General features: G+C 63.2%; 1 protein-coding gene across 7 annotated transcripts in view; it reads left to right on the top strand.

The window, feature by feature from the left end:
* SRCIN1 (SRC kinase signaling inhibitor 1) overlaps positions 1 to 27,340 on the top strand; it is a 70,778-nt gene that overhangs the window by 1,667 nt on the left and 41,771 nt on the right. For 2 of the 7 annotated variants that reach the window (XM_066981869.1, XM_066981873.1), the window contains exon 2: positions 26,850 to 27,133. In XM_066981869.1, coding sequence (XP_066837970.1) covers positions 26,850 to 27,133 — 284 coding nt within the window. Of the gene's footprint in view, positions 1 to 7,599; positions 7,663 to 12,158; positions 12,411 to 16,440; positions 16,806 to 17,044; positions 17,221 to 26,849; positions 27,134 to 27,340 lie in introns of those variants that run through there. The other 5 variants (XM_066981871.1, XM_066981874.1, XM_066981870.1 and 2 more) reach the window with 5 other exon arrangements.

Here is a 27,340-nt window from a genome sequence, read left to right on the forward strand (position 1 = left end):
ATGAGGAATACATTTTCAATGTGCTAATTATTTCCCACCAGACTGCCCCTGAAGACTCCTACATTCACACGATTGTGGAAATGGCTCCGTGCTCCTCCTGGCAGTCCTCGGTGCCCCTGGGAGCTGCTGGTGGGCTGCAAAGCCTTCAGGGGGCTAGGGGGGAGCCTCAGGGCTGCCAAAGGCTGCCTTTGTGCAAAGGGCTCTTAATTCTTTGCCAGGAGCCATCCCTCGCTGCCCAGCAGGATGGGCGGGGGGACACTCAGCCTGTTTGCTCCTGAGCACCCAGCTCATGGCTGGGGAAATGCCCGTGGGGACGGGCTGGAGCGGTCGGTGGGCAGCCTGGGTGTCGCTGGCGTGGGGGCAGTGCTGAGAACTGGTGCGGCGATTGCACTCGTCTGGGTGCTGGTGGTGTTCATGGTGGGGTTGGCATTGGCTCCCCACACGACCTTGGGCAAGCTGCTCGGCTCCCCCACGATGTTTTTTTCCTCTTTCTGGAAATGTGGATAAAGGCTCCTCTCCGCCACACGCTGCTGTGGAGCTGTGGATTTGGGCTGCTCCCCCAAATCCTCCTCCTTCCCTCTGCCGTGTGAGCATCAGCTCGCAGCAAAGGCCCGGCTGGTGGGAAACACCCACCCGTGCCTGCCTTTGCTTTATTTTCCCCCAAGAAATTCTCCATGCCAATTCCTGTGCCGTGGGAGCAGGGGTGCCCCGGGTGCCCTTTGCTGCTGCAGGGACCCAGGTGGGAGCTGCCTTGGCACCAGCCAGGAGCAGTGGTCCCCATGGGACCCTGCCACGGGGCTGGTACAGCCCTCTGCCACGGGGAGTGGGGAGGGAGGACGCAGCCCAGTGGTGCAGGGTTTAATTATAGAAATTGATCCTCCTCTTTGCCACACATCGATCCCAGCCAGGGTGCACAGCGGCTCCCCGTGCCCCGGGGACGCTGCCTGGCACGCACAGACACGTGTGTGCGATGCCCACGGCGTGGGGCAGGGCTGGGGCTGGGGGGAGCAGCCCTGCGCACCAGGGAGGGGCCGGGGTCAGGCGGCTGGGGTCTGTTTTGGGGGCCGGAGAGGAGGTGAACATGTGCAGGTGTCTGCAGGGTGCTGTGTGCATGGAGGAGCCCACCGAGGCTCCCGCTGTCAATATTTTATTTCCAGCCATGCTGGGGAGGAAGCGGAGGGAGGCTGCAAGCTGGCGGCGTGTTTTGGAGAGGCTCAGGGAGCAGCAGAGCGGGGTTTGAGTTGGGAGGGTGCAATGTGAGAACGGGGGGAGGAAGGGTGCTGTGCTGCCTCCCTGCTCCTGGGGGGGCCTTGGCTCTGCCCCCATGTTGTGCCAGGCCTGCTTCTGGCTGAGCACAAGGTGCTGATGGCCCCAGCCCTGCAGATTTCAGCTTGGAGATGCTGGACCTTCAGCAAAGCAGCGTGATGGGGGCTGCCCTGGGCGCTGTGCTTGGGAAGGGGAAGCGTGAGCGTGGGGCTGGGCATGGGGAGCTGGTGGGGAGGTATCAGAAGGGCAGAGGCTCCCTTTTGTGCCAGCCCTGTGGCTGCGAAGTTCTCGCATCCCCAGCGGTTTGCTCAGCTGGCTCTTTCCCAGCGGCTGTGGTCAGGTTCCGTGACAGTTATCGTTATTAAAACGCCCCTGGGTGGGGGCGATGAGTGGTGCCTGGTGTGAGAGCCGCGGGGCGGAGAGCAGAGGCTGCTCGGGCCAGCTTTGCAGAATTATTGGCATAAAAAAGCAGCGGGCAATCCCATTAGCATCACTTGGGGAGGTCTGGGACCTGCAATGGGTTCACACAAGTGGGTCTTACCCACCGGGCGGGCTCCTGCAGCCCAGCATCGCCGGTGGTGCTGGGAGGTCCCAGCTCGTCACCGCCAGCATCTTCAGCTCCGGAGGGGCGAGCGCGTGCTGCCCCCCATCAGCTGCGCCTGCTCCCCACCAAAGGTCCTCATCACCCCCCCCCCTTGGCTGCGCCAGGCTGCAGGTGCACCAAGGCTCAAAGAGGCACTCAGCAAAGGAGCTTAAATGCTTGTTAAAAAATTACTGATTTGCTCCTCGCCACCCAATGGGGATAATAAAACTTTGCTGTCAGCTGTTTTTATTTTTTTTTTTCCCTCCCCCTGCATGGTTTCCACTTTCAGAATAAATGCAAATGAAGATTTAAAAAAAAACCAACACACATCACATCTCAAACAGAAGGACTGATGGAAAGGGCTGGGTGGGGGCGGGAGGAAGTGTAAGGGGGGGGACAAACACTTAGGGTTTGTTTGTGTTTTTTTTTTTTCTTTTTTTCCCTATGCTGAAATGTTCTGATTGCAAAGGGAGGAGGGCAGAGGAAGATGATGCATTTGCGTTTGTAGCACAGCTAACGGTGCTAGGTTGGGAAATCAAGCATCTGTACTCTCCCCAAACTGGGAACCAGCGTCACAGCCAAACTGGGAAAGGGGACTTGGAGAGAAGCTGCTTTTTCTCCCGGTCCATCCCCGCAGCTCCTGGCTGAGGTGTCCCCCTCCTGCCTCCTCCAGCCCTCAGGAAGGGATGTCCGGAGGAGGCAGTGAGCGCGGCGATGCTCGGCTGCGACGGAGCCTGCGATCGGCTGCTCTGGCTGGCGTTGTCGGATCTCCTCCAGCCCTAGTTTATACATTTCAATTACAGCCCGTTAAAAGCCTCCGTGTTTCAGGAGCTGCCCAGATTTACGGCTCCTGTCCTGCGGCCAGCTCAGGACTCCATGGAGGTGCCTGGTGGTGCAGCTCCTGCCTGGGGGCTGCAGCAGAGTGGGGTGGTGCTGGTGGATTTGCAGGCTTACAACCACGATGGTGGGAGGCAGCATTCAGCCTGAGACCTGCCACCATTTCCCCCACCTCCCCTCTCCCCAAGTGCATTTTCCTTGTGAGCACCTTGGGGTTAGAGGCACCAAAATCTGATGGTCGGTGGCTCTCGTTAATTGGCCTCATTACCTCGGCGGCAGGGGTGCCCGATGTGGGGAGAGGAGGCTGCAAGCCCTGACCCAGACTCTTGACTCCTAGAGATGGTTTTGAATGGTGGATGTGGCGTCTGGTTTGTTCTTCGTAGTTTGCTTTCATGTGGGATGTTTTGAGCTGAAATGGGACCAGATGCAGAATGGCAGCAGCTCAGACCCTGGACCTGGCTGAGCCAGAATGGACCCGGCAGCTCGGTGTGGGGGGCAATGGGATGGGATTTCAGGGTGATGCTTTCCCCGGTGTAGGATTTCCCCTTAGTCCTTTACAAGCCCCTGGTTCACTGCAGGTCCCTGATGCGAGCAGGGGAGGAGAAGAAACAGAAAGGATGAAAAGGAAGAGGGAAATCCAAGGATGAGCAGTGAGAAAAGGGCCATGGTGGGACCTGGGCTGTGGCACAGGGCAGGGTGCAGCAGGGCAGCGGTGGCCCGGCCTCATCTCTTGCTCTGCACAAATTCCCTGCTGGACGCCGTCTGCACCGCTGTGGGCAGTGCACGTTTCTAAAACGCTGCCGTGTTTCAGAGGCCAAATTCCTTAAAAATTTGTGTACGCAAGCATCTTGTGAACCTGACACCGGCCTTGGGGCACATCCTTGCCCACCTCCTGCCCTGCCTGGAAGCTCCTCGGTGCCCGCACGCAGCAGGGCCCCGACGGTTCTGGGTGACCCCACCAAAGCCCCCGGTGCCTGCTGGAGCCGAGGCTGCAGCTCGGCCACCCCGAGTGGCACGGGGCAAGGGTGGGAAAGAACCACCTGTCGGGCTGCTGTCCTTCCTTCCGTCCTTCTTTCCTTCCTTCTGCGGCTGCCGTCGCGCTTGGCAAGGGCAGAGCAGGAGAGGACCAAACTCTCCCCTCCCGTGTTATTTGGAGGGATGCTGTCACGGCGCTCAGGGTTTTTATTTGGCTCGGTGGTTTTATGTTAATGAACTCGCTCTCTCGCGTGCTGAAAAGAGAAGGGAAAAAGTGTCACTTTGGATCTTCATGCATGGAAAAATACAGCACCTCCCTCCTGCAATTAGAGTTGGATCTCGGGGAAGGCGCGCGGAGGCAGGGAGGGCTGCAGGCACGGGTGTCCGCCTCGCAGAGGCAGCCGCCGGCTGAGCCCCCCGGGGCCAGCTCCCATCCCTCTGGGCCGTCCTGTGCCGGCTCCTGGCTTCACTGTCTGGCTCTCAGCAGCCTGCTGGTCCCACCTGGGGAGAGGCCCAGAGCCCGCGTTTGCTCCTCTTCACCCATGGCTCACGCCCATGCATGCACGCTGCATCCCAGCACCGTGGCGCAGGGTCCTGCCAGCCCTGCACCACGTCCCCTGTAGGAATTGGGGACGGGGCTTTTGGGGTCACAGCTAAACGGCCCCGATGCCACCAGCGAGCAGCAGAGCAGAGGCAGCGCCTGCCTGCTCGGCCGTGCAACAGGCAGCCCCAGCGTTGCCTGAGGACTGCAGAATCTGTCTCATTTCAGGAGGATTAATGATTCCAGCATAATTTGAAAAACATTATATGGCTCATTAAAAACACATTGCCCAGACCAAACAGAGCGGGTGCGTGTTCCCAGGCCTGCCAGCCGCCTCCCCGTGCCAGCCTGTGGCGTCGCCCTCTGCCCGCTGGGCCATGGGGGGTGATGGTGAAGCCAAAGGCTGCGCTCAAACCATGCCCAGTCGGGTGCGTGGGGCGGCCGTCACCCTCCTCCCTCCTGCGCCCGCCTCTGGGAGCGGCCGGGGGCAGCCAGCCAGGACACCGCGTCCCCTGGGGGATTTTGGTGGTGCCGAGGTGTGGATGCGCTTTGGGGAAAAGACATGGGTGCGTGGGTGTTGGGAGCATCCTCTGCCCTCGCCTGCTCTCCAAAGGGTGCCCGCACAGAGCCACCAAGCTCCAGCTGAGCGCAGGAGGCTCCTGGGGGGCCCTCGGCCCCCCAAAGGGGTCCCTGTTCTCCCAGGGCCCAGTGGGGAGAAGGGGAGCAGCGCGCCTCCTTCCCCCTGCGCCCGCTCCCTTTCTCCCTGCTCCCTTCCCGCACGCCTCCTCCTTTCTCTCGCCTTCGCTGCTTCCTTTCAACTCTGCCTGCGGTGGGGGGAATCAAAGAGGAGAGCAGTTTGGGATTTTCAGTCCTTCCTCATCCGCTGCACTGCGTGAAAAGCAAAGCCTCTGAAGGACACTCAAGGACGCTGCGATGGCGCGTTCCCGCTCCGCTCCCTGCCCTCCTCCTCCTCCTCTTCCTCTTCCTCCTCCTCCTCCTGTTTTGCCGAAAGCAGCGCCTGGGCAGTGGCTGCTGGCGGGGCCGGGGCTCGCAGTGCTGCCTGGGACCGGCGGTGTGATGTGACACCCTGTCCCTGTGCCAGGTCCCTCGGGGCGGTGACGGAGGTCTTGGACAGGTGACAGGGAGCCCCGATCCTCCCTCAGGGCTCGCACTGGGGTGCAAAGCAAAAAACCCTGCTCCTGCTGCCCGCTGCCGGATTGGGGCAGGGCGGCTGCGGTCCGGGCACTGCCTGGGTCTCCGTCCCTGGGGTGGGGGGACCAGGAGGGAATTGCTCAGCACCCCCCAGTTCAGCACCTCAGGTGCTCCGCAGATGACGATGATTTGCTGTTCTCAGCTGCCATTCCCGGCTCCCCATGAGACAAGGCCGTTATCTCCCTGCCACGCAGGGAAGCCGAGGGGCTTGGAGAGCAAGGTCTCGGCCCAAGGTTGCTCAGGGCAAAGTGGAGGCTGAAACCAAGAGCAGGAGCTGCGATGGGGGTCTTGGCTTGGGGGGTCCATAGCAGGGGCAGCACCCAGAGCTTTTTCCTCCCCCCTACACCACGAAAATCACAAGGATGAGATCAGAGAGTTCGTGGAAGAAGGAGCCGTGGAAAACCTCGTGTAAGAGGAGCCACGTTTGTCCTCCTCCTTTTTCTATTTCCACCAGAAAAGCTGCGCTTCGTCACTCGGGTCTCATTGCTACTGGGGCAGAGGAAGGGCGTTTTGTGAGCATGACCCCGCTGTGGGAGGGGGCATTGCGCCTTGCACCCCACTGGGCCAGCGCCTCCAACCCCCAGGCTCCGCTGCCCCTCTGGGTGCCCCGGCCCCAGCCCCCTGCCCTCCTGCCAGGTCCCACGGCCACAAAGCAGCCACAAATTCACTCCAGAGCATTTCCTGGCACTTCACAAGACATGGCATCGATAATTAAACCTGAACTGCAATTATCAAAACAAATGAACAAAGCCCGGTTAGGAAGGATTTTCCACTTTTATTTCGTGCTTCTTGTTCCTCTCCCATTATGCCTTTAAGATTATTTACTCGCTCTGTGCGTGAAATCCATTCGCACACCACGAGACTTGGGATTTGTTCCCTGTGCCACAGGAGCGTGCGGCCCCAGCCAGTCCTGGTGGTGGGAGAGAGGGGTAAACATCACAACCGACCCCCCCCGCCTTGGTCTGAGGTTGAAGACCCCCCCAAAAGCCAGGGTTGCCAAAGCCATCTGCAGCTGTCAGCTTCGCTCGCTGGGGCTGCAGCCATGGAAACAGCGTTCATCACCCTCCTCCTCCTCCTTCATCTCCTCCTCCTCCTCCTCCTTGCTGGGGAGGGGGCCCCGCGGAGCCCCTGCGCTGCCCGGCCTCACCCAGGGGCTGCACCCCGAGGGCAGCGATGGGAGCGAGGGCACGGGGAGAGGAGCCAGGCTGGGGACGAGGGGACAGACGTCCCATGGCGTGGGCGTGATGGATGAGCTGGGCGCAATGAATGAGGTCCTTGTGTGTGCCAGGATCTGGTCCCCTGCCCTCCCCGCTGTCCCCTGCCCTCCCCGCTGTCCCCTGCCCGCCCCCGCCCCTGTCACCCCGCTCCTCCCGCACACAGGCTGGCAGCACAGTGAGGCAGGGGAAGAAATCCACCCTGGCCCTAAAGACAAAGGCTCCAAGCAGCCCTTGGCAAACGCCCAGCACTGCCCGGGCTCTGTCCTGCTGCAGGCAGGAGGCTGGGGGCATTCAGAGCCGGGGACAGCCATTTGGGGGGCCCTGTGTAGCTGCCACCCCTCCCCGTGCCCACCCAGCTCCGCTCTCAGCGTCGGGTTTGCCCACGGGGAGCAGTCGGTGCGAGCAGGCGCTTTTCGGTGCTGTCGTTTCGGAGCCGCCGTTTGCCCCCGCGGGTGGCTGGCGATCCCGGGACAGGCTGTGCTTGGGTTTGGGGTACAGCAAGGGCGCAGCTTCGGGAAGGGTCCCGACTTGTGTTTGCCAGAACAGGGCCGCAGCAAGTCCGTCCCGTCTGAGTGCCCCTCGCCCTTGCGTGCGCACGGCCCCCGCTCCCAGGCTGCAGCTGGTGCTGGGGCCGAGCTGGGCAGGGTCCCCGTGGGGACAGCCCAGGAGGAGCGGGGCGGTTTGGGGGCGAGCCTCTATGCTGGGGGTGCGGGTGCAGGGGCTGCTGCTCGTGTGCCCCCACGGTGGGGTGATGGCAGGGGTATCCAGCCGTGGGGCGCAGCCCGGCCCCCCAGCACGCACCTCGCTGTGTTTCATTCTCAGACGCTTTCTGCTGCTGCTCTTTTGTTTCAGATTTATTGTGTGTTTGCTTGCTCTGATTTATTTGTTTATTCCCCTCCATCCCCGGCGAACTTTTCCGCCTGGATCGCGTTCATTCATGAATCTCCTCCTTTCCTGTCCCTAACCAGGGCTCGATCGAATTGCAGGAGGGAAGAAGCCAGGACTCTGTTCCCTTTGTTTAAAGTCACCAGGTTAGTACCGGGGCCGGGGGCCAGCAGTGCGCTCCTCCCCACCCTGCGTGTTTCGTGTCCATGTTCGCTCCCTCCCCGACCCCCTCCTGGGTGCAGGGGGCGGTGGGAAGGCAGCACCTGCGGTCCTGCCCGGGCTGCTGCCTGCAGCTGGAGGTGTTGCTGCTGCTCCCCGAGGGACCGGCTCTCCCCCAGCAAGCCCCGCAGCCTGCAAGGTTTGGGGCTTTTCCCTGCTGGGGACGGGGTGGGAGGTGTTTGGAGGGGGGGGAGCTGTGCCGGCTCTCTGGGGTTAGGTGAGGAGGCAGGTGCCTTCGCTGGGAGCCGGCTGGTGGACGCGTGGCTGGTTTAGAGAAACTGTAAGAGGGAAATGTGGCGGAATCTGTTCAGTAGCAACCCCTGCTGGGTCTGTCATAATAATAGATTTTATTTCTGTGGCATCTGTCGGCCTCTAATGGGCTGGGTGTTCACATTGCCAGCGATGGTTCCAGCGTCTCGGCAAAGATTTCAGCGCTTCTTTTTGGGGAGGCTGAGACGTGCACCAGAGCCCTGTCAATCAGGGCAGCAGCTCCGAGCTAAAATTATCCTGGGAGCAGCGGCACCCGTCAGTCCCGGCCCAGGCGATGGGGAGACCGCCCGCAGAGAGCCTCCCTTCCTCCAGCAGCTCCCTGGCTCTCCGAGGGCCTCTTCCTCACGGGGCTGAGCCCCAGGCACCATCCCACCCGTGCCTTCTGCTTTAGGTTTGGTTATCCGGGCCTTCGGTGACCTCCTGCCGTGGAGCAGGGGGGTTTTCAGTGCCTGAAGGCAAGGGGAGCCGCACCGAGGGGCCGTCTGAGGGCTGCGCGTCGCTGTCGTGCAGCTGAGTCCCAGCAGAGCAGGGCTGCGCCGGGGAGGATGGCCTGGAGGTGGAGGAAATCAAGCTTGTAATGCGCGGGGTGTGCCAGGCCCGCTCACACGAGGGCCGTCGTGGTGGAAAAGCAAGGTGCTGGAACGGCGCGCTGTAATTTAATTGCATTTCCTGCGCACGCCTTGTTGAGTTGTAATGAACACATTACCCCGAAAGGGGAGTGGGGAAGCGGGATGAAGACAGCAGCCCACGGCCGGGCCACGCATCCATATGGGGACCTGCCCGAGGCGCTGAGCGCTGCTCTAGCTCGTTTGCCGTCCCAGAATTACACATGCAATTAACTTCCTGGCTCCGAAAGGCGAGCACGCTTGCCCCTCAGCTGGAGAGCAGATTGCGCGGCTGCTTCCTCGGGACCCTGCAGGAAGGAGGTCTCGGAGCCTGTGCTCGTGGTGCTGTCGGTGGGGTTTGCGTGTTGGCTCCGTGCACGGCGTCGCAGCCCCGCCGGTTCCACCGCCGCTGTTCGTGGCCTCCCACCCGTGGAGGGCTGCGGGTCCTGCTGGCGCCGAGCCTGAGCACGCGGGGGAGACGCAGCGTTGCGGTGATGCTTCGCTGGGATTCACGTTCTTGAACCATCCGGGCAGCGCCTGGGGGTGTTGAGATGAGCACAGCAAGGGGAAGGGTGCAGGGAAGGGATGGGATCTGTGCATCTGTAGAGTTTGTGGGCTCTTTTCAGGACCTCAAAAGACCTTTCCGATAACCCAGTTTGATCCCACCCACGTAACGCGGGCCATGCGGTCTCGGCAGTGACTCTTCCACCACGACCATCGCTTCTGGCTGAGCCGGAGTTTGTCTTTCGGTAGAACACCCTGCCTTGATTTAACGGTGGGAAGTGATGGAGAAGCCACCCCTTGGTGCAGGCTGTTCCCAGGCCCCGTTAAGCACATCTGCCTTCTCTTGTCTGTGTTCCTGACGCTTCAGCTTCCAGCTATCAGATCTTGTTCTGCCTTTGTCTGAACAAGATTAAAGAGCCCCTGCTCTCAGAAGCTGCATCCTTGTGGAGGTGAACACAGAGACAGTTATAAGGTCATCCTGCAGACACGTAATGATGCCAGTTAATGAGCATGTCTCCTGCGCAAAGAGGCAGGTTCGACCCCTTCCCAAAGGCTGCAAGCCCTGGCTGGGCTGGCGGAGCTGCTGCTCGGCAGCCGCTTGAGAAGCAGCGGAAACGGGAACGGCTTCTTTGTCCGTGTTGGGTGCGTGGTGCGGGGTCACCCTTGGGCAGGGCTGCTCCTGCCCACAGTCCCCGGAGGCAGCCAAGGGAGGCTTTCCAGGCATCCCAGTGCCATGCGGGTTTGGCTTTTGTTTCCCAAAGAGATGTTGGACATCCCACTGGGCATCGACAGGGCACAACAGCGACTTGGCTCCTGGCCCCGAGCCCCGGGGCCAGGTGGGGGGCAGCAGGGACCCTCTGTGTGTGCGTCCCCACCCAGGCAGAGGGGCAGTGTCTGGGTCGCACAGACCAGAGGGGCCTGGGCTGCCCCCACCCCGCTGCCTGGCAGCTCCCGCTCCCCTCTCGCCTTGCCGGCGCTCCCCGAGTCAGGGTGCCAAAGCAGCCCGCGCTGTCTGAGTGCTTATTCGCAATCAAGCAACCCAAGGAGGAATAATTCACCGAGTCAACGGCTTTTTAATATCTCTGCGCTTTAAGTCAATTTTCAGTGCACTCATTTGCCTTTTAATTAAAATTATTGCTTCTCCCTCACATGCGTCTCCCCCTTGCTTCTAAAACCAGCAAGCCAGCAGCCTCCCCCCTTCCCTGGCATTGTCAGAGCCGCCCAGCCGCTGGCTCCTCCTGGGCAGGAGCTGTACCTGGGCTTCCTCGCTGCTGCTGGCAGCTGGGGATGGTCTCGCCTCTGTTTTTCGGACTGTTGTAGTAACACGGGTGGCTGCCCCGGGCAGCCTGGCCAGGCTGAGCATGGATCCGGCCCGCTCCCAGCTGGTGTTTTGGGCACCGGCCCTCCCCAGAGGCTGCAGAGGGAGTGCTGCGGGAGGCTGGGGCAGGAGCTGGTGCCCCTTCCCCACCCGGTGACAGCCGGGTGCCAAGCCCCGTGGGTACTGGAGCAGCCTCTGAGCACGGCTGTGGGGTGCTGACCCCTGGGTGATGGGGGATTGGGGGGGCCTGATGGGGTGGGGGTGCCCAGGGCAGCCCGGAGCTGTCCCTGGAGCAGCGCTGGGACGGGTGGGAGCAGCCTGAGCCCCTCTCCCTGCTCTGCTCCCCACGCGGCGTCTGCGGCGCTGCACTGACAGGTGCCGGGCTGACGAGCTGCAGACTTGTCAGCGCCGGTGATGCACCTATAATTACTGTCTGATGTGCCAGAATTAGACTGGGAGCCGAGGAGTTTGATGCAGACGTGAGTGTCCTTGGTTGCCAGCGAGCGCTTTAACAAGCGCGGGGCTGCGGCTGCTGGGGGGCCGCTTCCCGGCCCCCTGGGGTCACCTCCTGGGGAGGAGCACAAGGAGTGGGTACGTGGCTGGGGCACGAGACCCGACCCTGAGTCACGTCGCGTGGTGGTCCTCGGCTGATCCCCGCTGTCGGGCAGAGCAGCGATGCCTCTTCCCAGCCCCGCACACGGGGTTGAACCTCCCCATCCCGCAGCCGAGCTCCTTCCCCAGCATTTTGTCGGTGTCAGGCCCAGCTCACAGCTGCGGGCAGCTCCCGGGATGGCTGCGTGTCCTTCAGTGTCTCGGCTCGAGTCAGATTTATCGACCGCCTTCAGCTCCTGCCTTCCCTTCCCATTTCTCACCGCGGTTTCTGGTTTCTCAGCCCCACTTCCATCCGAGGCTCTGGCTCGCTGTCACCGGCCCCGCTCGATGTGAGCGAAGGGCACCCCCAGCCTGCGCCAAGGCGTTAGCGCCTTTATCATGGTCCAAGGCCTGCAATTCACATTGCAAGAACCAATAAATGGGAATGATTCAGAATCATTTAGCAGCTTCTGCTCAGGAAGAGAGAGACCAGGACCTCAATTAAGCCATTTGTAAATTGTTAATTTAAGCTTTTCACTCAGATGCCTTAAATTGTTCCCTCCTGCAGTTTACAAATGGGTAAAGAGCACAGAAATATAAATGGAGCGGTGGGGAAATGCCATTTAGTTACCGTTTTCGGCAGTGGTAATAGTACTGTAGCTAACAGCGCTCCGACTTAAATCAGAGCAAACCAGGGCTCTCCTTTACCGACAGCGCGCGGGGACCGCTGGTGCCCGGGTGCTGGAGAACCTGGAGTGGGGGCCTCGAGGCCGTGCTGCCACCCCGGGATACGGGGCTGGGGCTGCCAAAAGCCCTGTGCAGCCCCGGGACTGCGCAGCCCCTGGTGCGAAGCCACTGCTGTCCTTTGCTTCCCTGTCACAGCCCTGTTGTGTCCGTCCCTGCGCCCACCGCTCCCTCCTCCGGGCCCCATCTTTCACGGGCGAGGACGAACGCGCTCCTGCTGCGAGGATAAGGTCGTGCCTCGCCGCACTGATAAGGGTGCGTCACATCCGTTGTCACCCCCGCCAGCCCCCCCGGCCACCGGTGATTGCAGCGTGGGAGTTTCCAGGTTATCAGTTCCGGGGCTTAAGCAGCACGATGCTGGTTACCGAGCAGCCCCGGCCGCGTAACGGAGCTGGGGTTGGGGGGACGGCAGCACGGCGTGGCTTGTGACAAGTGTCCCTGTCCCCACGAGCGGGGATGAGCTCACCCGGGTGCCCTGTTTGGCAGGGGTTTTGCTTGGGAGAGGCTGATAAAGCCGAGGAAGGTGGAGGCTGTTTAACGCAGCAAGGGACACATCTCCTGCTCCCCCCACCGTGGGACGGGGCTCAGCCCAGGATCGCTCTGCGTCTCACGGAGCGGGATTTGCAGCGTCTGCGTTCAGCAAGTGAGCAAAGGGAGACGGGCGCCGAGGAGCTGCGAGGGCTTGGTCCCGCGCCACCGCGCCGGCTGGGAGCTGCGCGCCGCCGGAGGTGTCGCTTCGGCAGCTCGGGGCCGGGCTGTGCTGCCAGGCATCACCGGGACGGGGCTGCTCGGGGGACGAGCTCTCACTTGACGCTTCCCCAGGTGGCTTTGGCTGCCTCACCAGCTGGGGAGCAGAGCCCCAGCCCCGCGGGCTCGCCGAGCGGGAACAGCTTGGGCTGCGAGCAGAGAGGAGCCGCGGCGCACGGAGGCACCGGTGCCCGTGGGCGGCTGGCGGGGACGGGGCGCGCGGCGGGGCCCTGGCGGTGCCAAGTCCTTCCCGCAGCTCCACCTGCCAGCACTTGGCAGGTCCCGGTGCCGATCTGCGGCGCCCATGACAGCCCCGCCAGCGCTGCCGCGCGATGCCAGCCTCGGCAGATGTTGCCGGCAGCCTCGGCAGGCGGAGCAGCCACGTGGCCCTGGTGTCTCACAGGGATCTGTTCCCCTGCTCCTCCAGCGAGGCTGAGCCATCTTCAGGGCTGCCTTGATGCCTCCAGGTTCTCGCTGGGGTTTAAGGAGTATTTATTACTCAAGAACGTATCAGTCATCAGCTGGCTGAGTTTTATAAGAAATTACGTTCCCCAGCCCTTCAACTGTGAAAATGCATTTAGCCGTGTGATGTCAAAGGTCTCCAATGGATTTTTTTTTTTCCTAATCTGGCTTCCTCCCATTTCTGATAGTAGCAGCCATGATCTGTCTGCTGGTGTGGTGCAACCACTGGCCTCTGAAATGGAAAAGGCCTTTTGGTCCCTGTCCCAAGCCTGGTGCTGCTCTGTGCCTGTGCCTGAGCCTCTTCCCTGCGTGCAGACACCCCAAGGACCGGGATAAAGCCTGGTCTGAGCAGCCTGCCCCTGGTCACACAGCTGGGGGACATCCTGCCCCTCCGGTCAGGGGCAGAGCTCATCCTTGTGGGAGCTTTCCTGGGCACTGCTGCCCGTTAGCCTGCGATATCTGGGCATTTGAACGGCGCACAATAGCTCCACTGTGCGCGGCGTGTTCGGGCGCCGCATGCATGGACATTGCTGTATAGACTGCGTGCGGAGCGCGGCGGGGCCGGAGCTGTGCTGTGTGCGAGCAGACACAATGCGGGGCTGTCTTGCAGTGCTCAGCGCCGGGTGAAAGGGGTCCTGCGATGACTGCCCCGCTGTTCGCACCGCAGCCGGCAGCGCCGAGGCAGAGCGTGGCTGCATTGTGCTGGGGCTGTGCGCGGGCATTGTGCGAAGTGATCGCGCTTCTGAGGAGCTTGCAGATGACGGGAGCCAGGAGGGGCAGCACAGGAAAGCCGGTGCCTGGAGCCTGCTCCTCCCCGCCCCAGGGACTGGTGCTGTGCAGAGCTGGTCCTGACACCCTGCACCCGGCCGAGTGCTGAGGCTCCTGGAGGCAGCTCCTCGGAGAGCCCCTGAGAGCAAAACCGTGTCTGGCGTTGCAGGTGCAAATGCAGGCGTCTCGCCCTGATGTGTTAGCTGCTTTTACCAGCCTCTCCCTGGGAGTTCACTTGCTGGCACGCAGCTGCTCTGCCGCGCTGATTGCAGCCTCAGAGGGGGCGAAGTGGCACCTGGCCGCGGGCTTTCTGCGGGCACCGGTGGCTCTTGGTTTAACCTCAGCTCAGGTTTGCACTGCAGAGAAGTCGTAGCCTTGGAAAGTCCCAAAGTGGGAACATCTGCCTTTGGATTTAAGAACAGGCATTCTCCTCGCTGCTGAGCACCGGCAGCGTGGGGCCCATCGGTGCAGGGTGTGAGGCAGCACCAGGGCAGCGGGCAGGCCCTTCCGAGCAGCCCTCCAACTGCAGTGATGCTTATTTGCTCCTCATCAGCAGAGCAATCAGAATTAAAAGGTCACCCCATCCTCTGGCCCTCCCTGCAGCAGGACTGTGGGTGTGAGCCAGGTTTCAGGGATCAGCAGGAAGAACAACTAATCCGTGCTGCCAGCAGTAACTGTTTGCTTTTCCAGCACAGCATCCTCCCACCGCTGCACCCCCTCGTGCCCCCGGACCTCCAGCTTCAGCTCTGTGTCCCAGTGCTGTCCCCAGGAGAGAGGAGAGCACATCTTCCCTGTTGCTGGGGGCCCTGGACATGCGCTGGGCGACCTTCCAGCCCCGCCGCCTGCCCTGGGTCGTGTCTCCTCACCTCCCATCTGCACCTCTATGGACTCAAAGCTCTTGAACCAAACCTTCCTATTCCCATGGCCTTGGCCCAGACGATGCAAATAGCACCTGGGTTAGAGGTAACGTAGGCACCGCATAAATGCAGAGCAAGAGGTGCCCTTGGCCCCAGGCTGAGGGAGGGAGGGGAGGAAGCTCACCCTGTGCGTGCGCGGTGCCCGGAGCCAGCCCAGCCTCCTCGCTCAGCTCTGCAGAGGAGCTCAACAAAGAGGAGCGTGATTTTGGGGGTCGTCATGGCACAGCGTGCGATGAATCCCGCCTGCCTGTGCCAGCCGTGACTCACGGCTCTGACTCTTCAGGAGCCTGGATGGGCTCCAGCCCGGGGCCCGGCGCTGCCGAGCTGCTCCCTTCTGGCCCTGCTGCCTCTGGGCTCCGAGCTGGAGGCACGGACGAGCCCTGGCTGGCACGGGGGGGTCGCTTTCTGGGGTGAGCCTGGGACGCCCGGCAGGAGGGGGGTGTCCAGCGGGACTGTGGGTCCCAGCCAGGACTGCAGGTGACGTGTGGCATCTTCTCCTAAAGCCCAGGGCTCCTGCGCTTGGTTCTGCTAAGGCCCTGGCAGGTCTGGGCAAAGTTGTACCCTCCGTCCGTGCCTCAGTTTCCCCACAGGCAACAAGGGGATAAAGACCTCCGTGGGTCCTGGGTGAAGGGTTTCCTGGGCTCTACAGCCCAAGGCAGCTGGCCTTCCCACTCGGGTTGTTTGGGCTGGGGTTTTTAGGCTTGAGTGGTTGTAAGATCGTGAGAGCGCCTTCGGGATGCGCTGGTGGCAGGGCATGGTCACGGGGGAGAAACACTGGGAACGGGGGAACGAGGAAAAAGGGGTGAGTGTGGGAAGCCTCTTCCCAGCCCGAGATGAGAGGGGAGAGACTTGGGACGGGAAGGAGGGAAGGGCTGAGGCAGGGGGGATCTGCTGCCCAGCCCCAGCCTCGTGCTGACCGCGCGCTGTTGGCAGCCCGCGAGCTGCCGCTCCTCTGCCGCGGCTGTCGGGAGAAATTCCCCTCGCGGACGCGCCGCGCGGCCGGCCATGCCCGGGGGCTGCACAAAACGTGGCACGGCGGGCAGGGCGCGGGCAGCAGGGAGCTGCCTCGCGAGCAGGTGAGCTGCTTCTCTCCAGCCACGGCGGTTTAATTGGCTTCCATCTAGCTGATCAACAAAGCGCCCTTGGGCAGGTTTTAAATCTGCACAAATTGGGTTTCTCGTAGCAGCGCTGAGGCCGCGGTGTTTTCAGCTGGATATTTCATATTTCTGGCAGGTGGAAAATGCCGCTCTTGGCTCTTTTGTAGCTGGGCCTGGGGTGTAAGTGTCCCCGTAAGCACATGAGCGCGTGATTTCGGAGCACTGCTGGCATTGCTGCTGCCCCGGGGGGCTGCTTGGGTTTGCTTTTAATTGCATTTAATTAGTGTTTGTGTGCTGCTCGGGGGCAGCTCGGCTGAAACGTGTCCATGCAGGAGAAGTTGGGGCTCTGCTGCTGTCCCCGTGGTGCCAGGGGTGCAGACCTGTGGGACCTGGCACTGGGGTGCCCCCAGTTGGCTCAGGACCGTCCCCGGGTGAGCCCTGGGCCGAGTCTGCTCGGGCAGGGCAGGGAGGGGCAGTGCAGGCGCTGACGGCATGGGCACGGCTGTGCTCTGGCTCCTGGCTCCCAGCCCATGTGATGTATTTGAGGGGGCACGCTGACATTTCAAGAGGAGAAAAAAAAAATAATACCCAGAGACCCACGGGGAGCTTTGAAGTGCCTGAGCCAGAAAAGAGAGCAAGAGAGACAGACATCCACGCAGCGCCGAGGAATAAAACCGGGCAGGGGGGGAAAAGTTACCGGGGCAGGGAAAGGATGTGAGCGCAAGTGCTGGCTGCGAGCTGGGAGGATGCGATGGCCGCTGGCACAGAAACTGGGGCAGCGATTGTCAGCCATGGAGACGGCCCCACCGCCCGCGCCACCCCGCCGGCCACGCGCCCCGCGCTAGCACGGGGACGGCAGCGGGGACCGACGGGTGCCAGGAGCCGGGTGGCAGCAGGCGGCGGTGCGGGAGCGACTGCGTGCGCCCGCTCTGAGCAGCGGCACCGCGGCGGCTCCTCTCCCCCGCGCCGAGGAGCCGGCTCTCGGTGTGAGGCGGCATCGCTGCGCGGCTGAGCGCCGACCGATCGCTGCGCGCGGGCTTCCTCGAGGTCAGTGCCGTGTAATAAGGTCGGTAACAATGCACCTAGCTGCTCGCTTTCGCTGCATACATGTTTAATAATGAACCGGTTCTGTATTTAATTAACATAAACAGCTAACGCAACTCGATCCGTCTCCTTAGATTTAACTTGACAGAGATGGCGTGTTGCTTTAAATGCCAAGCGATTAGTAAAACCATATTTAATTTGGTTTAAACATATGCGATAAGATGCATGTGTTTGTCACACAGATTTTGGAGCCGTGCTCCGAGCAGCCTCCTGGTTCCTCTCGGCTGCCTGGGTGCGACCATGCTTCCTCGCTGGGCAAAGCATCCCTTTGGCGCTTCCCCTAGAGCAGCGCCGCGGCTGCGGGAGCAGGAGAGACCCTCCGAGCCCGGGGACTGCAGGCTGACGCCGTTGCTCGTGGGTACGGAGTGGGGGGCACGGGTGGGGACGCGGGCTCCAGAGGCTCGGCCGCTGGGGACGGACCTGGGGCAGCGCGGGCCGGGCTGGACGCTCGGCGCTGCCGGGAGGAGGCAGGCAGGGCTGCAGGCAGCTGCTGCTGTCCTCCTTTTGCTTGACTAAACCTCGCTGCCCGGACAGCTGCGGGCTGGTGCTGGCGGAAGGGCTCAGCACCGCTCCCTCTGCCTGCTGCGGGCTGCGAGGGCAGGACGGGGCAGCGGCGTGCGCTCGGAGCGGGCAGGGGCAGGGGAGGGATGGCACCTGCCTCAGGATGTGGGCATGAGCCACCCGTGGGTGCTCCTGCGGGGATGATGCGGTGGCCTTGCTGTGCTGGTGGGACATGGACGTGGTGGGGGGTACCGGGGGATGCGGTGATAGCTGGGGAGCCCTGGGGGGACCGGGCACCTCGGCTTCCTCCGGCAGCAGGACGTGGCCCAGCCGCGTCCCTCTGCTGGGGTCTGTGTGCCTGGGGTCTCTGTTCTGGCTGACAGCAAAGCCTGGGCAGAGCTTCCTCAATTCTTCAACGTGTGGGTGCGCTTTCCTGCATCTAAGAGGCTTTAGACATTGATTTATGCAATATTTTTCAGTATTTCTGACTTTTAACTAGCTGTGACTAAACAGGCTGGCAGAGCAGGCTGTGACCAAACACCTACGTGCTACCTGTGTGCTTATAAATAGGGTCTGTTCTCCCCTCCCCGTCTGGAGCATCGCCGGGCTCCCGAGCCCCTCCATAACAGAAATAGCTTCCTCCAGCCTCTCCCCTCCCGCCGTCAGCACACAGCATCGCCCCAGCTCCCGGGGATGTGCAAAAAGGCAGGGGCCAAGCCCCCGAATGCCCCGTTCCTGCCTGCTGGCCGCAGCGGCAGGCGGCTGCTGGGAGCTGGGCTCAGCACTCTGCACTTCCAGCACGTAGCGATCGCGGCAGGAGCCAAGTCCTCGAAGGAGCCGGGTGCCCCTGTGCCAGCGCAGAGCTGGCCAAGTGCCGCGTCAGGCTCCGCGCGGCGCCCCCCGAGCAGCCGCTGCCTCCGCGGCCCCAAAACGCGGAGCTCGGGAACCAGGGGGCTGCTTCTGGCGGAGCTGAGCGCTGGGTGCTGGCCCGAGGCTCTCCTCCCAGGCAGGGGCTGGAGAAGCGTTGGGTTTGACTTGGTTTTTTTTACTGCTAGTGGCTTCATCGGGAGCCTGCTCCCAGCAGGGGTGCGGGAGGGGGCGGCTCTCCCCTCGTCCCCGCTGTGTTCTTCCAGATGAATTTGCTTTTGATGAGGTGTAGCATGTAGTCGAAGCTCCTGTCAGGCGGTTTCGGCCTCCCATCGGCGAGCGAGTGGTTAGCATGACTGCACTAATGGCAGGAGATTAGAGGAAGTGATTAGCTTGCTTGAAAAATTGCAGCAAGTGCATTCGGCACAAGCGCGGGGCTGGTGCAGTGCGTGGCTGCGCCCTGTGCATTGCCGGGTGCAGTTCACCCCTCGCAGGGCTTTGTCTCGTCTTTTAGCCTTCCTCTACGTCAGTGTGTTGCATTTTGTTTCCACCTTTGATCGCAAGCTCTCCGAAACGAAGCCTGCCTGCATTTCCAAGCCGGTGTGGCGATGCCTGCCCTGCTGCCTGCACTCCCTCGCAGTCCGACCCCAGGACGGGGACACGGCCTCCGAAGAGCATTGCGCCCTGCTCTTGGCTGTAGCCCGTCAATAACCCGTGGCCGTGGGCTGTGCGTGGGGGTCCCATGGCCCCCTCGCTGCATGGGACGGGTGACACGGCTGCGGTCCCCGCGGCGTCCCGGGGCTGCCACCCGGCCGCTGCCAGCGGGGCGCAGGCAGAGCGCGCTCTTCGTCCTCGTTTCTCCGGTCACCGAAGCAGTTGCAGTGGCCTCGCTCTGCTCGGTGACTTCACTCAGTGTCTCATTAGAGGAAGAAACGGTCCTGTCAGGGATTGATTTTTGATCTCGGCGTGAGTCCCCAGCCCCGTCTCCCCCTGCTTCCTGCTCGCGCGGCTCTGCTCTTCCCGTCTCACCTTCCCTCCCGGCCGGCTCCGCAGCCTCCGCACACAGCTGCGCTGCTGCTCTGCTGGCAGAGGTGCCAGTAAGGAGCCAACCCAAACCCCGGCCGTGGGGCTCAGCTGAGGCCTTGCCTCTCCCACTGATTCCTTATGGGGAACGTCGTTTCTCCATGGGTCTGGTCTCAGATGTTTGGGATTCCCCTGCCTTCCTTTCAAAGGCATTATTTTTCCCTTTCTCTTGCACCTAAAAGCCAACAAAATTCTGGGAAAGCGGGACGCTGGACAGGAGAGCAGAGGCTGGCAGCAGGCACCGGGACGTGTTGGTGCCAAGTGGGGCACGGGGGGTCGGTGGGATGGAACCAGGCACCCACCTCGGTGCTTTTCCTCCTGCACTGGTGGAGAGCACGCTGCCAGAGATCCTACGAAAGAGCAGCAGCGCTCGTGTGCCCGGCCACCATGCTGGGAGCTCCCCAACGCTGCCCTGCACCCCCAGCCCGGCAGTTCAACAACAAAGGGTGAAGGCTGAGCCCCCCCGGCCCTTCCCCACCGCTCCAGCCCCAGAGAAATTTTGCTCTTCCCTGCACGCTGCAGCCCCAGGGGTGGGTTGGGGCTGGCTCCTCGCAGCCAGGCCCGGCTCTCGCAGCAGGACTCCGGCCCCCCGCCTCCCCCGCACGCTGCTCCTGCCCCCCTGCCTCTGCTCCGGGCTAAGAGGAAGCATCGATTTGGTGTCTTGAGGGGCAGTTTATCGCTTTCCTGATGCCTGATAGATTGGAATTGATTCGCAGAGCAATTTGCCTGAGCAGCTCAGCTCGGAGCCGTGCTGCGCCCCGGCTCTGCAGCAGTGCGGCGGCGCCCCTGGGGCTGCTGCCCCGGCCCGCAGCGCTCGCGGCTCCGGAAAAACTCAGGGAGGGAGATGCGCAGGGCAGGCTGGCTTCTCACAGCAGCGCAAACGTACCTGCCTGCAGGGAAGGGGTGATGGCGAAGGCAGCTTTGCAGCAGCTCGGGGGCCTGGGTCCTGCACTGCCTTGGGTTTGTCCAGCCGGATTCTCCCCGAGGTGCGAGCGGGGCCCCGGCTTCGCGGGGAGCTCGGCTGCGCGTCGCCGCACGACTGCGGTGAGTCACTGACCCGCGCCCGCCCGCACGGAGGCAGCCTGTCTCCGCGTGGCAGTGGGAGTGAGCCGGAGCTGCCAAGACGCTGGGAAAGCTCAGGGTCCTCTCGGGAGATGCTAAATCCGAACCCAGCGAGGGCACCCCACCACGCGCGAAGGCGGCACGTGGCTCTGCCTGTGCTTTCCCCCTGCTCCCACTTGGGATTTGAGCCCTTTGCGTCTCGGCGTTCCTGCCTGCAGCTGGACCCATGCGCTCTGCATTGACCTCCTCTGGGCAGACACTTCCCTCCCCCAGCTCCGTGCCTCAGTTTTCTCCTGGTGTCCAGGGCCAGGGGGATCCCTAGGCTGGACCTGGCTGGGGCCACGTGGGCTGATCCTGTCCCCACTTCACCGCCTTGAGCTGCTGCTGCCGCGTGGGTGGGAGAGGAGACCACGACATGTCTTGTGTCTATGCTGGGAGGAGCCTGGCCCCTGCTCTCCTTTATTTTTATCCAGTGTCTCTTGCCAGGGTGCGCAGGGCTCCTTGTTCAGCTGCTCCCTGCTGGGGAAGGCTCTGCCCTGCTCCGCACCGACCCCCTCGTCCCGCAGGGCCACGCTTGCTGCCTTACCTTGGGCAGTTTCTGCTCAGGGGATGCCACCGGCTTTGTCCCCGTGCCAAAGCTGGTGGCAGGGCAAAGATTTGCCCCAGCTCCACCAGCCGTGACTCATCCTCTCTGCGTCACCTCGCCCTCCCTGAGCTCCCCCACCGCTTGTCTCGTTTTCCCTCGCCAAAGCCAGGGCAGCTCCAGGCAGCGTGCTGACGGGGCCGTGGTGCTGCGCAGCCTGCAGGGAAGTGCTTGGACGAGTATAGGAACAGCTCCAGGCTGGGAGCATCAGGAGTTCCCGGGGAGATGCTGAGCTGATCAGACAGCACCGAGAAGAGGGACGGGGCTGGGGAGGACAGGGCCGGTTCGTGCTTTTTGGCTGCTGTGCCAGGACGTGGTGCTGTGAGCGGGCAGGGACAGGCAGCGCAAGGACAGGGCGCCCTGCCTGCAAAAAGCACCCTGGTGGGAGCCACGGGCTGCGTGGGCATGGCTGGGGGCTTCTGGGGGCCATGTCCCCCTTCCTGCGAGTAGGAGGGGACAGGGGACAGCCTGCGTCACGTCCCCCTGGCAGCACAGAGGAGCATGGGGAGGGGGCTCCAGGCCGGTGGTGCCACTCCTGGTAGCACAAAGCGGCCGGGGGTGCTGGGGGAGCTCGGCTCCGTGTGCCCGCGTGGGTGCGATGACACCCGGCGAGGTGGGAAGTAGCTGCTGCTTTTTACAGGGCTGGCCAGATGGGATTTCTCCTTCAGCTCAGGTTTTGACAATGACAGGGGAATTCAGCTGATGGTTTCCCTGTTTCCAGAGCCAGGGCAGCGCCGCGCTGCGGTGCCAGCTGGGCTGCCCTGTGCTCAGAAAGGGAATGCACCCTGTCAGCACGGCTGCTGCCATCGGCCCCAGAGCTGTGCTCAGCTGCCTGGGACAGATCCTGCCCTGCCTCTGGGCTTCTCAGGCAGCTGCTTGGCATCTCCTGGGTGCCACCAGCTGTCACGGCCCCATGCCTGTGCCCAGGGGATGCGCTGAGACGCACCAACGCATTGCACGGCCTTGGGTGGGCTCCTCGGTCCCACGCAGCTGCAGTGGCCTCGGCGGGTGCGGGCACAGCCAGGGCACGTTGTGGCTGGGGACGGGCAGGGCCAGGTCTGCAGGGACGGATCTGGGCTGCCGCCACGCGGGTACCGTGTCCCTGCCAGCCTGCGGGTGTCCCGGGCACGGTGCCGGCACAGCGGGGCCACAGGGGCTGCGCCAGCCTGGCTGGGAAGTTCCCGATGAAGCGGTCGGCGGGTGGTGTTTTATCTTCCCTGGTTCCACTTGAATCGGAGAGTGAAAGGCATGGCAGGGAGCCTGCTGCTGAGCCGCAGCGTGGGGCTGCGGGGAGAGACCCTCGGGGGTGCGAGCGGCATTGCCCCCTGGGGACAGCCGTACCGCGGGCACGGCGAGGTTTGTGCTGGGACAGGCAGGCGCTAACGGTCCCATATGGGCAGCGGGGCGGTCACCCTTCCCGCAGCAGCCTCAGCACCACCCGGCCTCTCCCAGGAGGTTCAGTGCCAGGTTTCTATCAGCCCAGGAGCGAGAGAATCGCAAGGAAGCTTTCAGCCCAGCCGTCCGTGAGCTTTCAGTCCTCATATTGCTCTCTTCTCTGCACGAGGCCGCCGGGAGGCACGGGGAGGGCGTGCGAGCGCTCCCGCCTTGACACTCACGTGCTGGGATGACCCCACTGGGCCATGGCACGTGGGTGCGTGGAAGCCCGGGTCCGTGCCTTAGCCAAGCTGCAGGGGCACTCGCTGAGCCCCCCGCCTGCAGCCCCCGAGCCAGGCAGAGATGCCCCCGGGAGGCATGGCTTTGGTAAGAAATCACGAAGTCTGCTGGTGCCGAGGCCCAGTGGGTGCACAGCACACCTCCCCGCACCAAACCAGGGCCAAGGGCTGCTGCGGGTGACGTCTCATCTGACTGCTGTCCTGGCTGAAACGTCAGCAAAATGCCAGGCAGGGAACAGCTGGAGAGAAGCCGGAGAGCATCCGCAGTGATCCTGGCTGGAGCGGTGCCACCCAGCTTTGTCCCTCCGTGGGGCACCGGCACCCACGCAGCTCTGGGCTGCGTTCACCAGGCTTGTCAGCCCCTCTGCGCAGGGCCTCGAGGCCACTTTACCACCATGGCCCCGTTTAAAAAGAGCTGCAAGTACAGCTTGGTTCAAGCACAGCAACACCTCTGCTGGTCTCCTCACCCCGGCGGGTCCCTGCCTGGGCAGGGGCTCTGCTCCTGGGGTCCCCTCCGAGCTGCTCAGCACAAAACGAGCTGAGGCAGCCCCAGGAGCAGCCGGGTGGGTCTCCTGCTGCCCTTTCCCCAGCCGTTGCTCCAGCCCCACATGCTCCACGGGGGCCTGGCAGCGTGGCAGGGAAAGGGTTAGCGCAGCGCGGGGCTCTCCGTGCGCGCCGTGCCGTGTCCCCGGGTGCTGTGCGCAGGCAGCGGGGCTGGAGCTCGGCGGCTGCGGCGTTCCGGGGAAGGCGAACGCCTTGTGCTCATCCCGCTGCCTTAATGGCTGGGCGCGGGGGAGCCACGTAGCTCCAAGGGCTTCTATTCTTTTGCCTCCCTTTCTCCCCAAATGTAATCTCTCCTTCCCCTCCCCACTCCCCCTTTTGTACAATTGCTTTCTTGGTCTATTTTTCATGCTCCGCTAACTGTCACGGCTTTCACGGCCCGCGTGAGCCTTGCTGCTTCATGAAGATTTATGAAACTGCAGTAATAAACTGTGTTTGAAAGATCCTCTTTATGATAAACCCCCGCCACGCTGCGGGCGGGGGGATCGGGACAGACCACCCTGCCGGCCGCCCACCCTGGCGTGGCTCTGGCAGGGCAGCACCCGCGGCACAGGGCAGGATTTTGGGGACCTCTCCCACCCGTGTCGGCCAGGGAGGGAGCAGGGAGCTGTTGGATAGCGGCTGCTCAGGCGGCAAAGCCTTGGTCCAGAGGAGCATCATCGCCAGCACGGGTGGGCTCCGGTGCCCCCCCCCCCGGTGGGGTGGCAGTGATGGCCGCATCCTGCTAGGAGCCGGGGCTGCGGCCCCTCTGCTGGCAGGTAAGGAGGATGGATGGATGAATGGCTGAGCACTGCGCTCCCTTAACCCCCCGCTGCCTGGAGAGGGGCTTGCCTGGATTTTCCGTGGGATTTCAGCTGTCGTGGGAGCCAAGGAGCCACCTTCGGGCACTGGAGAGCTGGGGGCTTCCCCCCCCCCCCATCCCACTGACGCAGTTTGCTGGCTGCTCGGAAGCTGTCCTGAGGGTAAGCATGGAGCAGCCCAGGGCTGGGGCTGTGTCCTGCAGGGCTGCCTGCCTGGCCAGGCTGGGGCAGGGCTGCCCACGGCTCCCCCGGCCCAGTGACCCACTTGGAAGCAGCCCCGGGAGGCAGCCGCGTGCCAGGGGAGCGGGGAGCACCGTGCAGGATTTTATGGCTCCTGCACCCGGCCATTGGCTCCTCCTTTTTTTTTTTCCTCCTTCACTACAGCAAATGATCCACGGGTGCCTCCGGGCTGGGAGCACTGGGACGAGGTGGGGACGGGCGCGTGCGTGGTCTGTGGGGGCTCCTCCTGGCCCCGCCGTCCTGGGCTTCGCGGTGCTGGGGCTGCCTCCCCCCGGCTGCTCCGGAGCTCAGCGAGGGGTGCGGAAGCGGATGCGGCACGGCCGGGGGTGGAAGAGCCCCCAGCGGCTTCCAGCTTTGCTCTGACCCCTGTGCGGATTGTGCAGGGCTTTTCAAATCATCCTTTTTAGTAGTCGGGGAGAGACAGCGAGCTGGCGCGTTCCACTCCCGGAGCGTGTAATTAGGGAGCGGGGAGCTGCATGCTGATGTGCCGCTCAGTGCCGAGAGGAGGAGGAGGGTGGGAAGGAGCCGGGAGCTCAGCCTCTCCCCAGGGCTGCTAAACCCCGGGGCTGGGGGAGGCACCACCCACCGCAGCACCCCAGGGTGCAAGGAAACCGCTCCCTCGCGGTGCCCTGAGCCCCTGTCCCTGCGCCTTCCTCCGGCTCGAGGCCTCCTCGCTGCGATGCTGCCTCTCTCCCCGGTGAGAGCGAGGAGCTGCAGCGCCTTCCTCCCGGCGCTGTCTCTGCTGTGCCCGGGAGCTGTCAGGGCGCTCCTTCCCCCTCCTGCTGCAGCCACCCCGGACCCGCCGTTCCCACGGGATGCGATGTGCCTTCCCTGCAGGGGGACCTCGTCCCCGCGGTGCAGGTGCTGGATGCGTCCCCAGTGCCCTTCCTGCAGAGCAAGCGCTTGAAGGCAGGAAGGGGTTTGCTGCCCGAGAGCAAATCCTTGGTGAGAAGCTCTTTTAGGGGCTGTTACATGGGAGGAGAGGTAGGGACGGCAGCTCCTGGAAGGAGGGGGCTCAGCGGGGTGCTGAAGGAGGGACCGCTCCGTCCGCACCTCCCAGAGGGGCTGGAGCTTCGCAGGGCTCCTCAGCTCGTGGTGCCCGGGGTGCTCGCAGCCCCCTGCCCCGAGCCCAGCGCCGCGCTGCCTTCTGTGCTGCGAGCAGAAGGGCCGAGGTGGCCCCGTCTGACACCTCCCTGGTGGCATCGCCCCGGAGGGCTCCGAGGGCGTTTTGCACGTGACGGATGTGCCGCGATGACCTCCGTGCAGGGGTGATGCGGGGACCAGGCCGAGCCGGGGCTCAGGGGTTTCAGCTCTCGCTCCAATCCTGCTGCTGTCCAAGGCAGGATGGCTCCGGGGCTTTTGCTGGGGGCTGAGTGCTGGTGTCACCAGCTCATAGCAAAACCCCTTGGATGACCTTGAGCAGACGAGTTATGTCGGTAGCACACACTGGAGTCTTGTCCTACACTAATAACACGACTGCTTGTTATAAAGCTAATATGTTGGGCTAATAAATAATTAAGGGGAGAGGAAAAGCTCTCTATGATTTGCTTAACAGGAGCTTGGGAAGGAAGGGGGAAAAAGAAGGACAAGGAGAGAGATGAATAATGGATCAAGGTTAAATGGTGAGCGAAAAAGGCGAGCCTTAGCGTGGTGAATTCCTGCAACACGAGTGCTGCAGGTTGCCAAAATAGTTACCGTGGCGGAGAGCTCGTGGCCTGGGCAGCACCGTGGGCTGGCCCCGGGCTGCGTGCCGTGGGCTCGGAACAGCACGAGGTCCTCAGAGCCTCACCGGCAGCTTCTTGGGGCGGCACCGTGGGGCGCTCTGCAGTGGGCTCTGTGCCACGGGTGGCCTCGTCTCGCAGCCACCGAGGAGGTGACAGGCGTTGGCAGCGTGCGGGGACTTCCAGGCATTAATTACCACTTGTATCGCGCGTGCTGGGTGCAGCTTCCCTAGAAATTAGAATCACAATGTGCCGCTGGTGGCTGGCCCGTGCCCGCGAAGGGACGAGCCCTTCCTGCACCCACACCCTCCTGGCACCCGCTGCCCTGGACTGGGCTCTGCAAGGGCTGGGGTGGGCAAGGGGGGGTCCTGGCGGCCCCCAGCAGCAGCAGAGTGCAGGCACTGACGGGCAGCCGCGAGCCCCCACCTCCCCGGCCCACTTTTCATTTTCTTTTTGGTCTGTCTGTGTGTCTGTGTCCCTCCGTCTGTCTGTGCTCCGGGTGGTGCCCAGCCCGTGTGTCTTGTCTGTGCCGTTTTGGTGCCCCAGCGCTGTTCTGTACATGTTTCAGCCCAGATGTCGTGGCCCCGGTAGCACCCCAGCCCCTCTGCCCCTCCTGCAGCCCCCAGCCCTGTTTGACCCCAGCCCCCATCGCAGGGGGACAAACCCCGTGCCACCCACCCGCCAGTTGCGTCCCCTCGGGGGATGACCCAGCTCCCAGCGGGGCTCAGCCTTATCTCAACACCACCTCTGGCCTCTAGTTTACAACCCCCCCCAGCCCCATCACGGCACCCCAAATCCCCCCGGGGCCCTGACCCTGCTCTGCTCTCCCCGCGCAGATCCCGACAGGACGAGCACCCACATGATCTCGGCGGACGATGCCGAGTACCCGCGGGAGTACCGCACCTTGGGCAACGGCATGCGGCGCTTCTCCAACGTAGGGCTGGTGCACACCTCGGAGCGCCGGCACACCGTCATCGCCGCCCAGAGCCTCGAGGCCCTCACCGGCCTCCAGAAGTCGGAGATGGAGCGCAAGCGGGACGCCTTCATGGACCACCTGAAGAACAAGTACCCGCAGCACGCGCTGGCGCTCCGGGGGCAGCAGGAGCGCATGCGGGACCAGGTAAGGGGCGTCTGCTCGGGGGGGGGGGGGGGGGGCACCCCACCTCGCCCCGTGGGGCTGTCCGGTGGGGCAGGGGCTCACTGGGGGCCTGGATGCAGCATGGAATGGGAGCTCCTCTCCCCCAGGGCTGGGGTCCCGGGGCAGATTTCCCCCACACGGAGTGGATTTGATCCCGCTGGCTGTCGGCGGAGGCAGTGGGTGTTTCTC

Source organism: Anser cygnoides, chromosome 22 (genome assembly GCF_040182565.1).
Source record: "Anser cygnoides isolate HZ-2024a breed goose chromosome 22, Taihu_goose_T2T_genome, whole genome shotgun sequence".
In the NCBI taxonomy this organism is placed as follows: domain Eukaryota; kingdom Metazoa; phylum Chordata; class Aves; order Anseriformes; family Anatidae; genus Anser; species Anser cygnoides.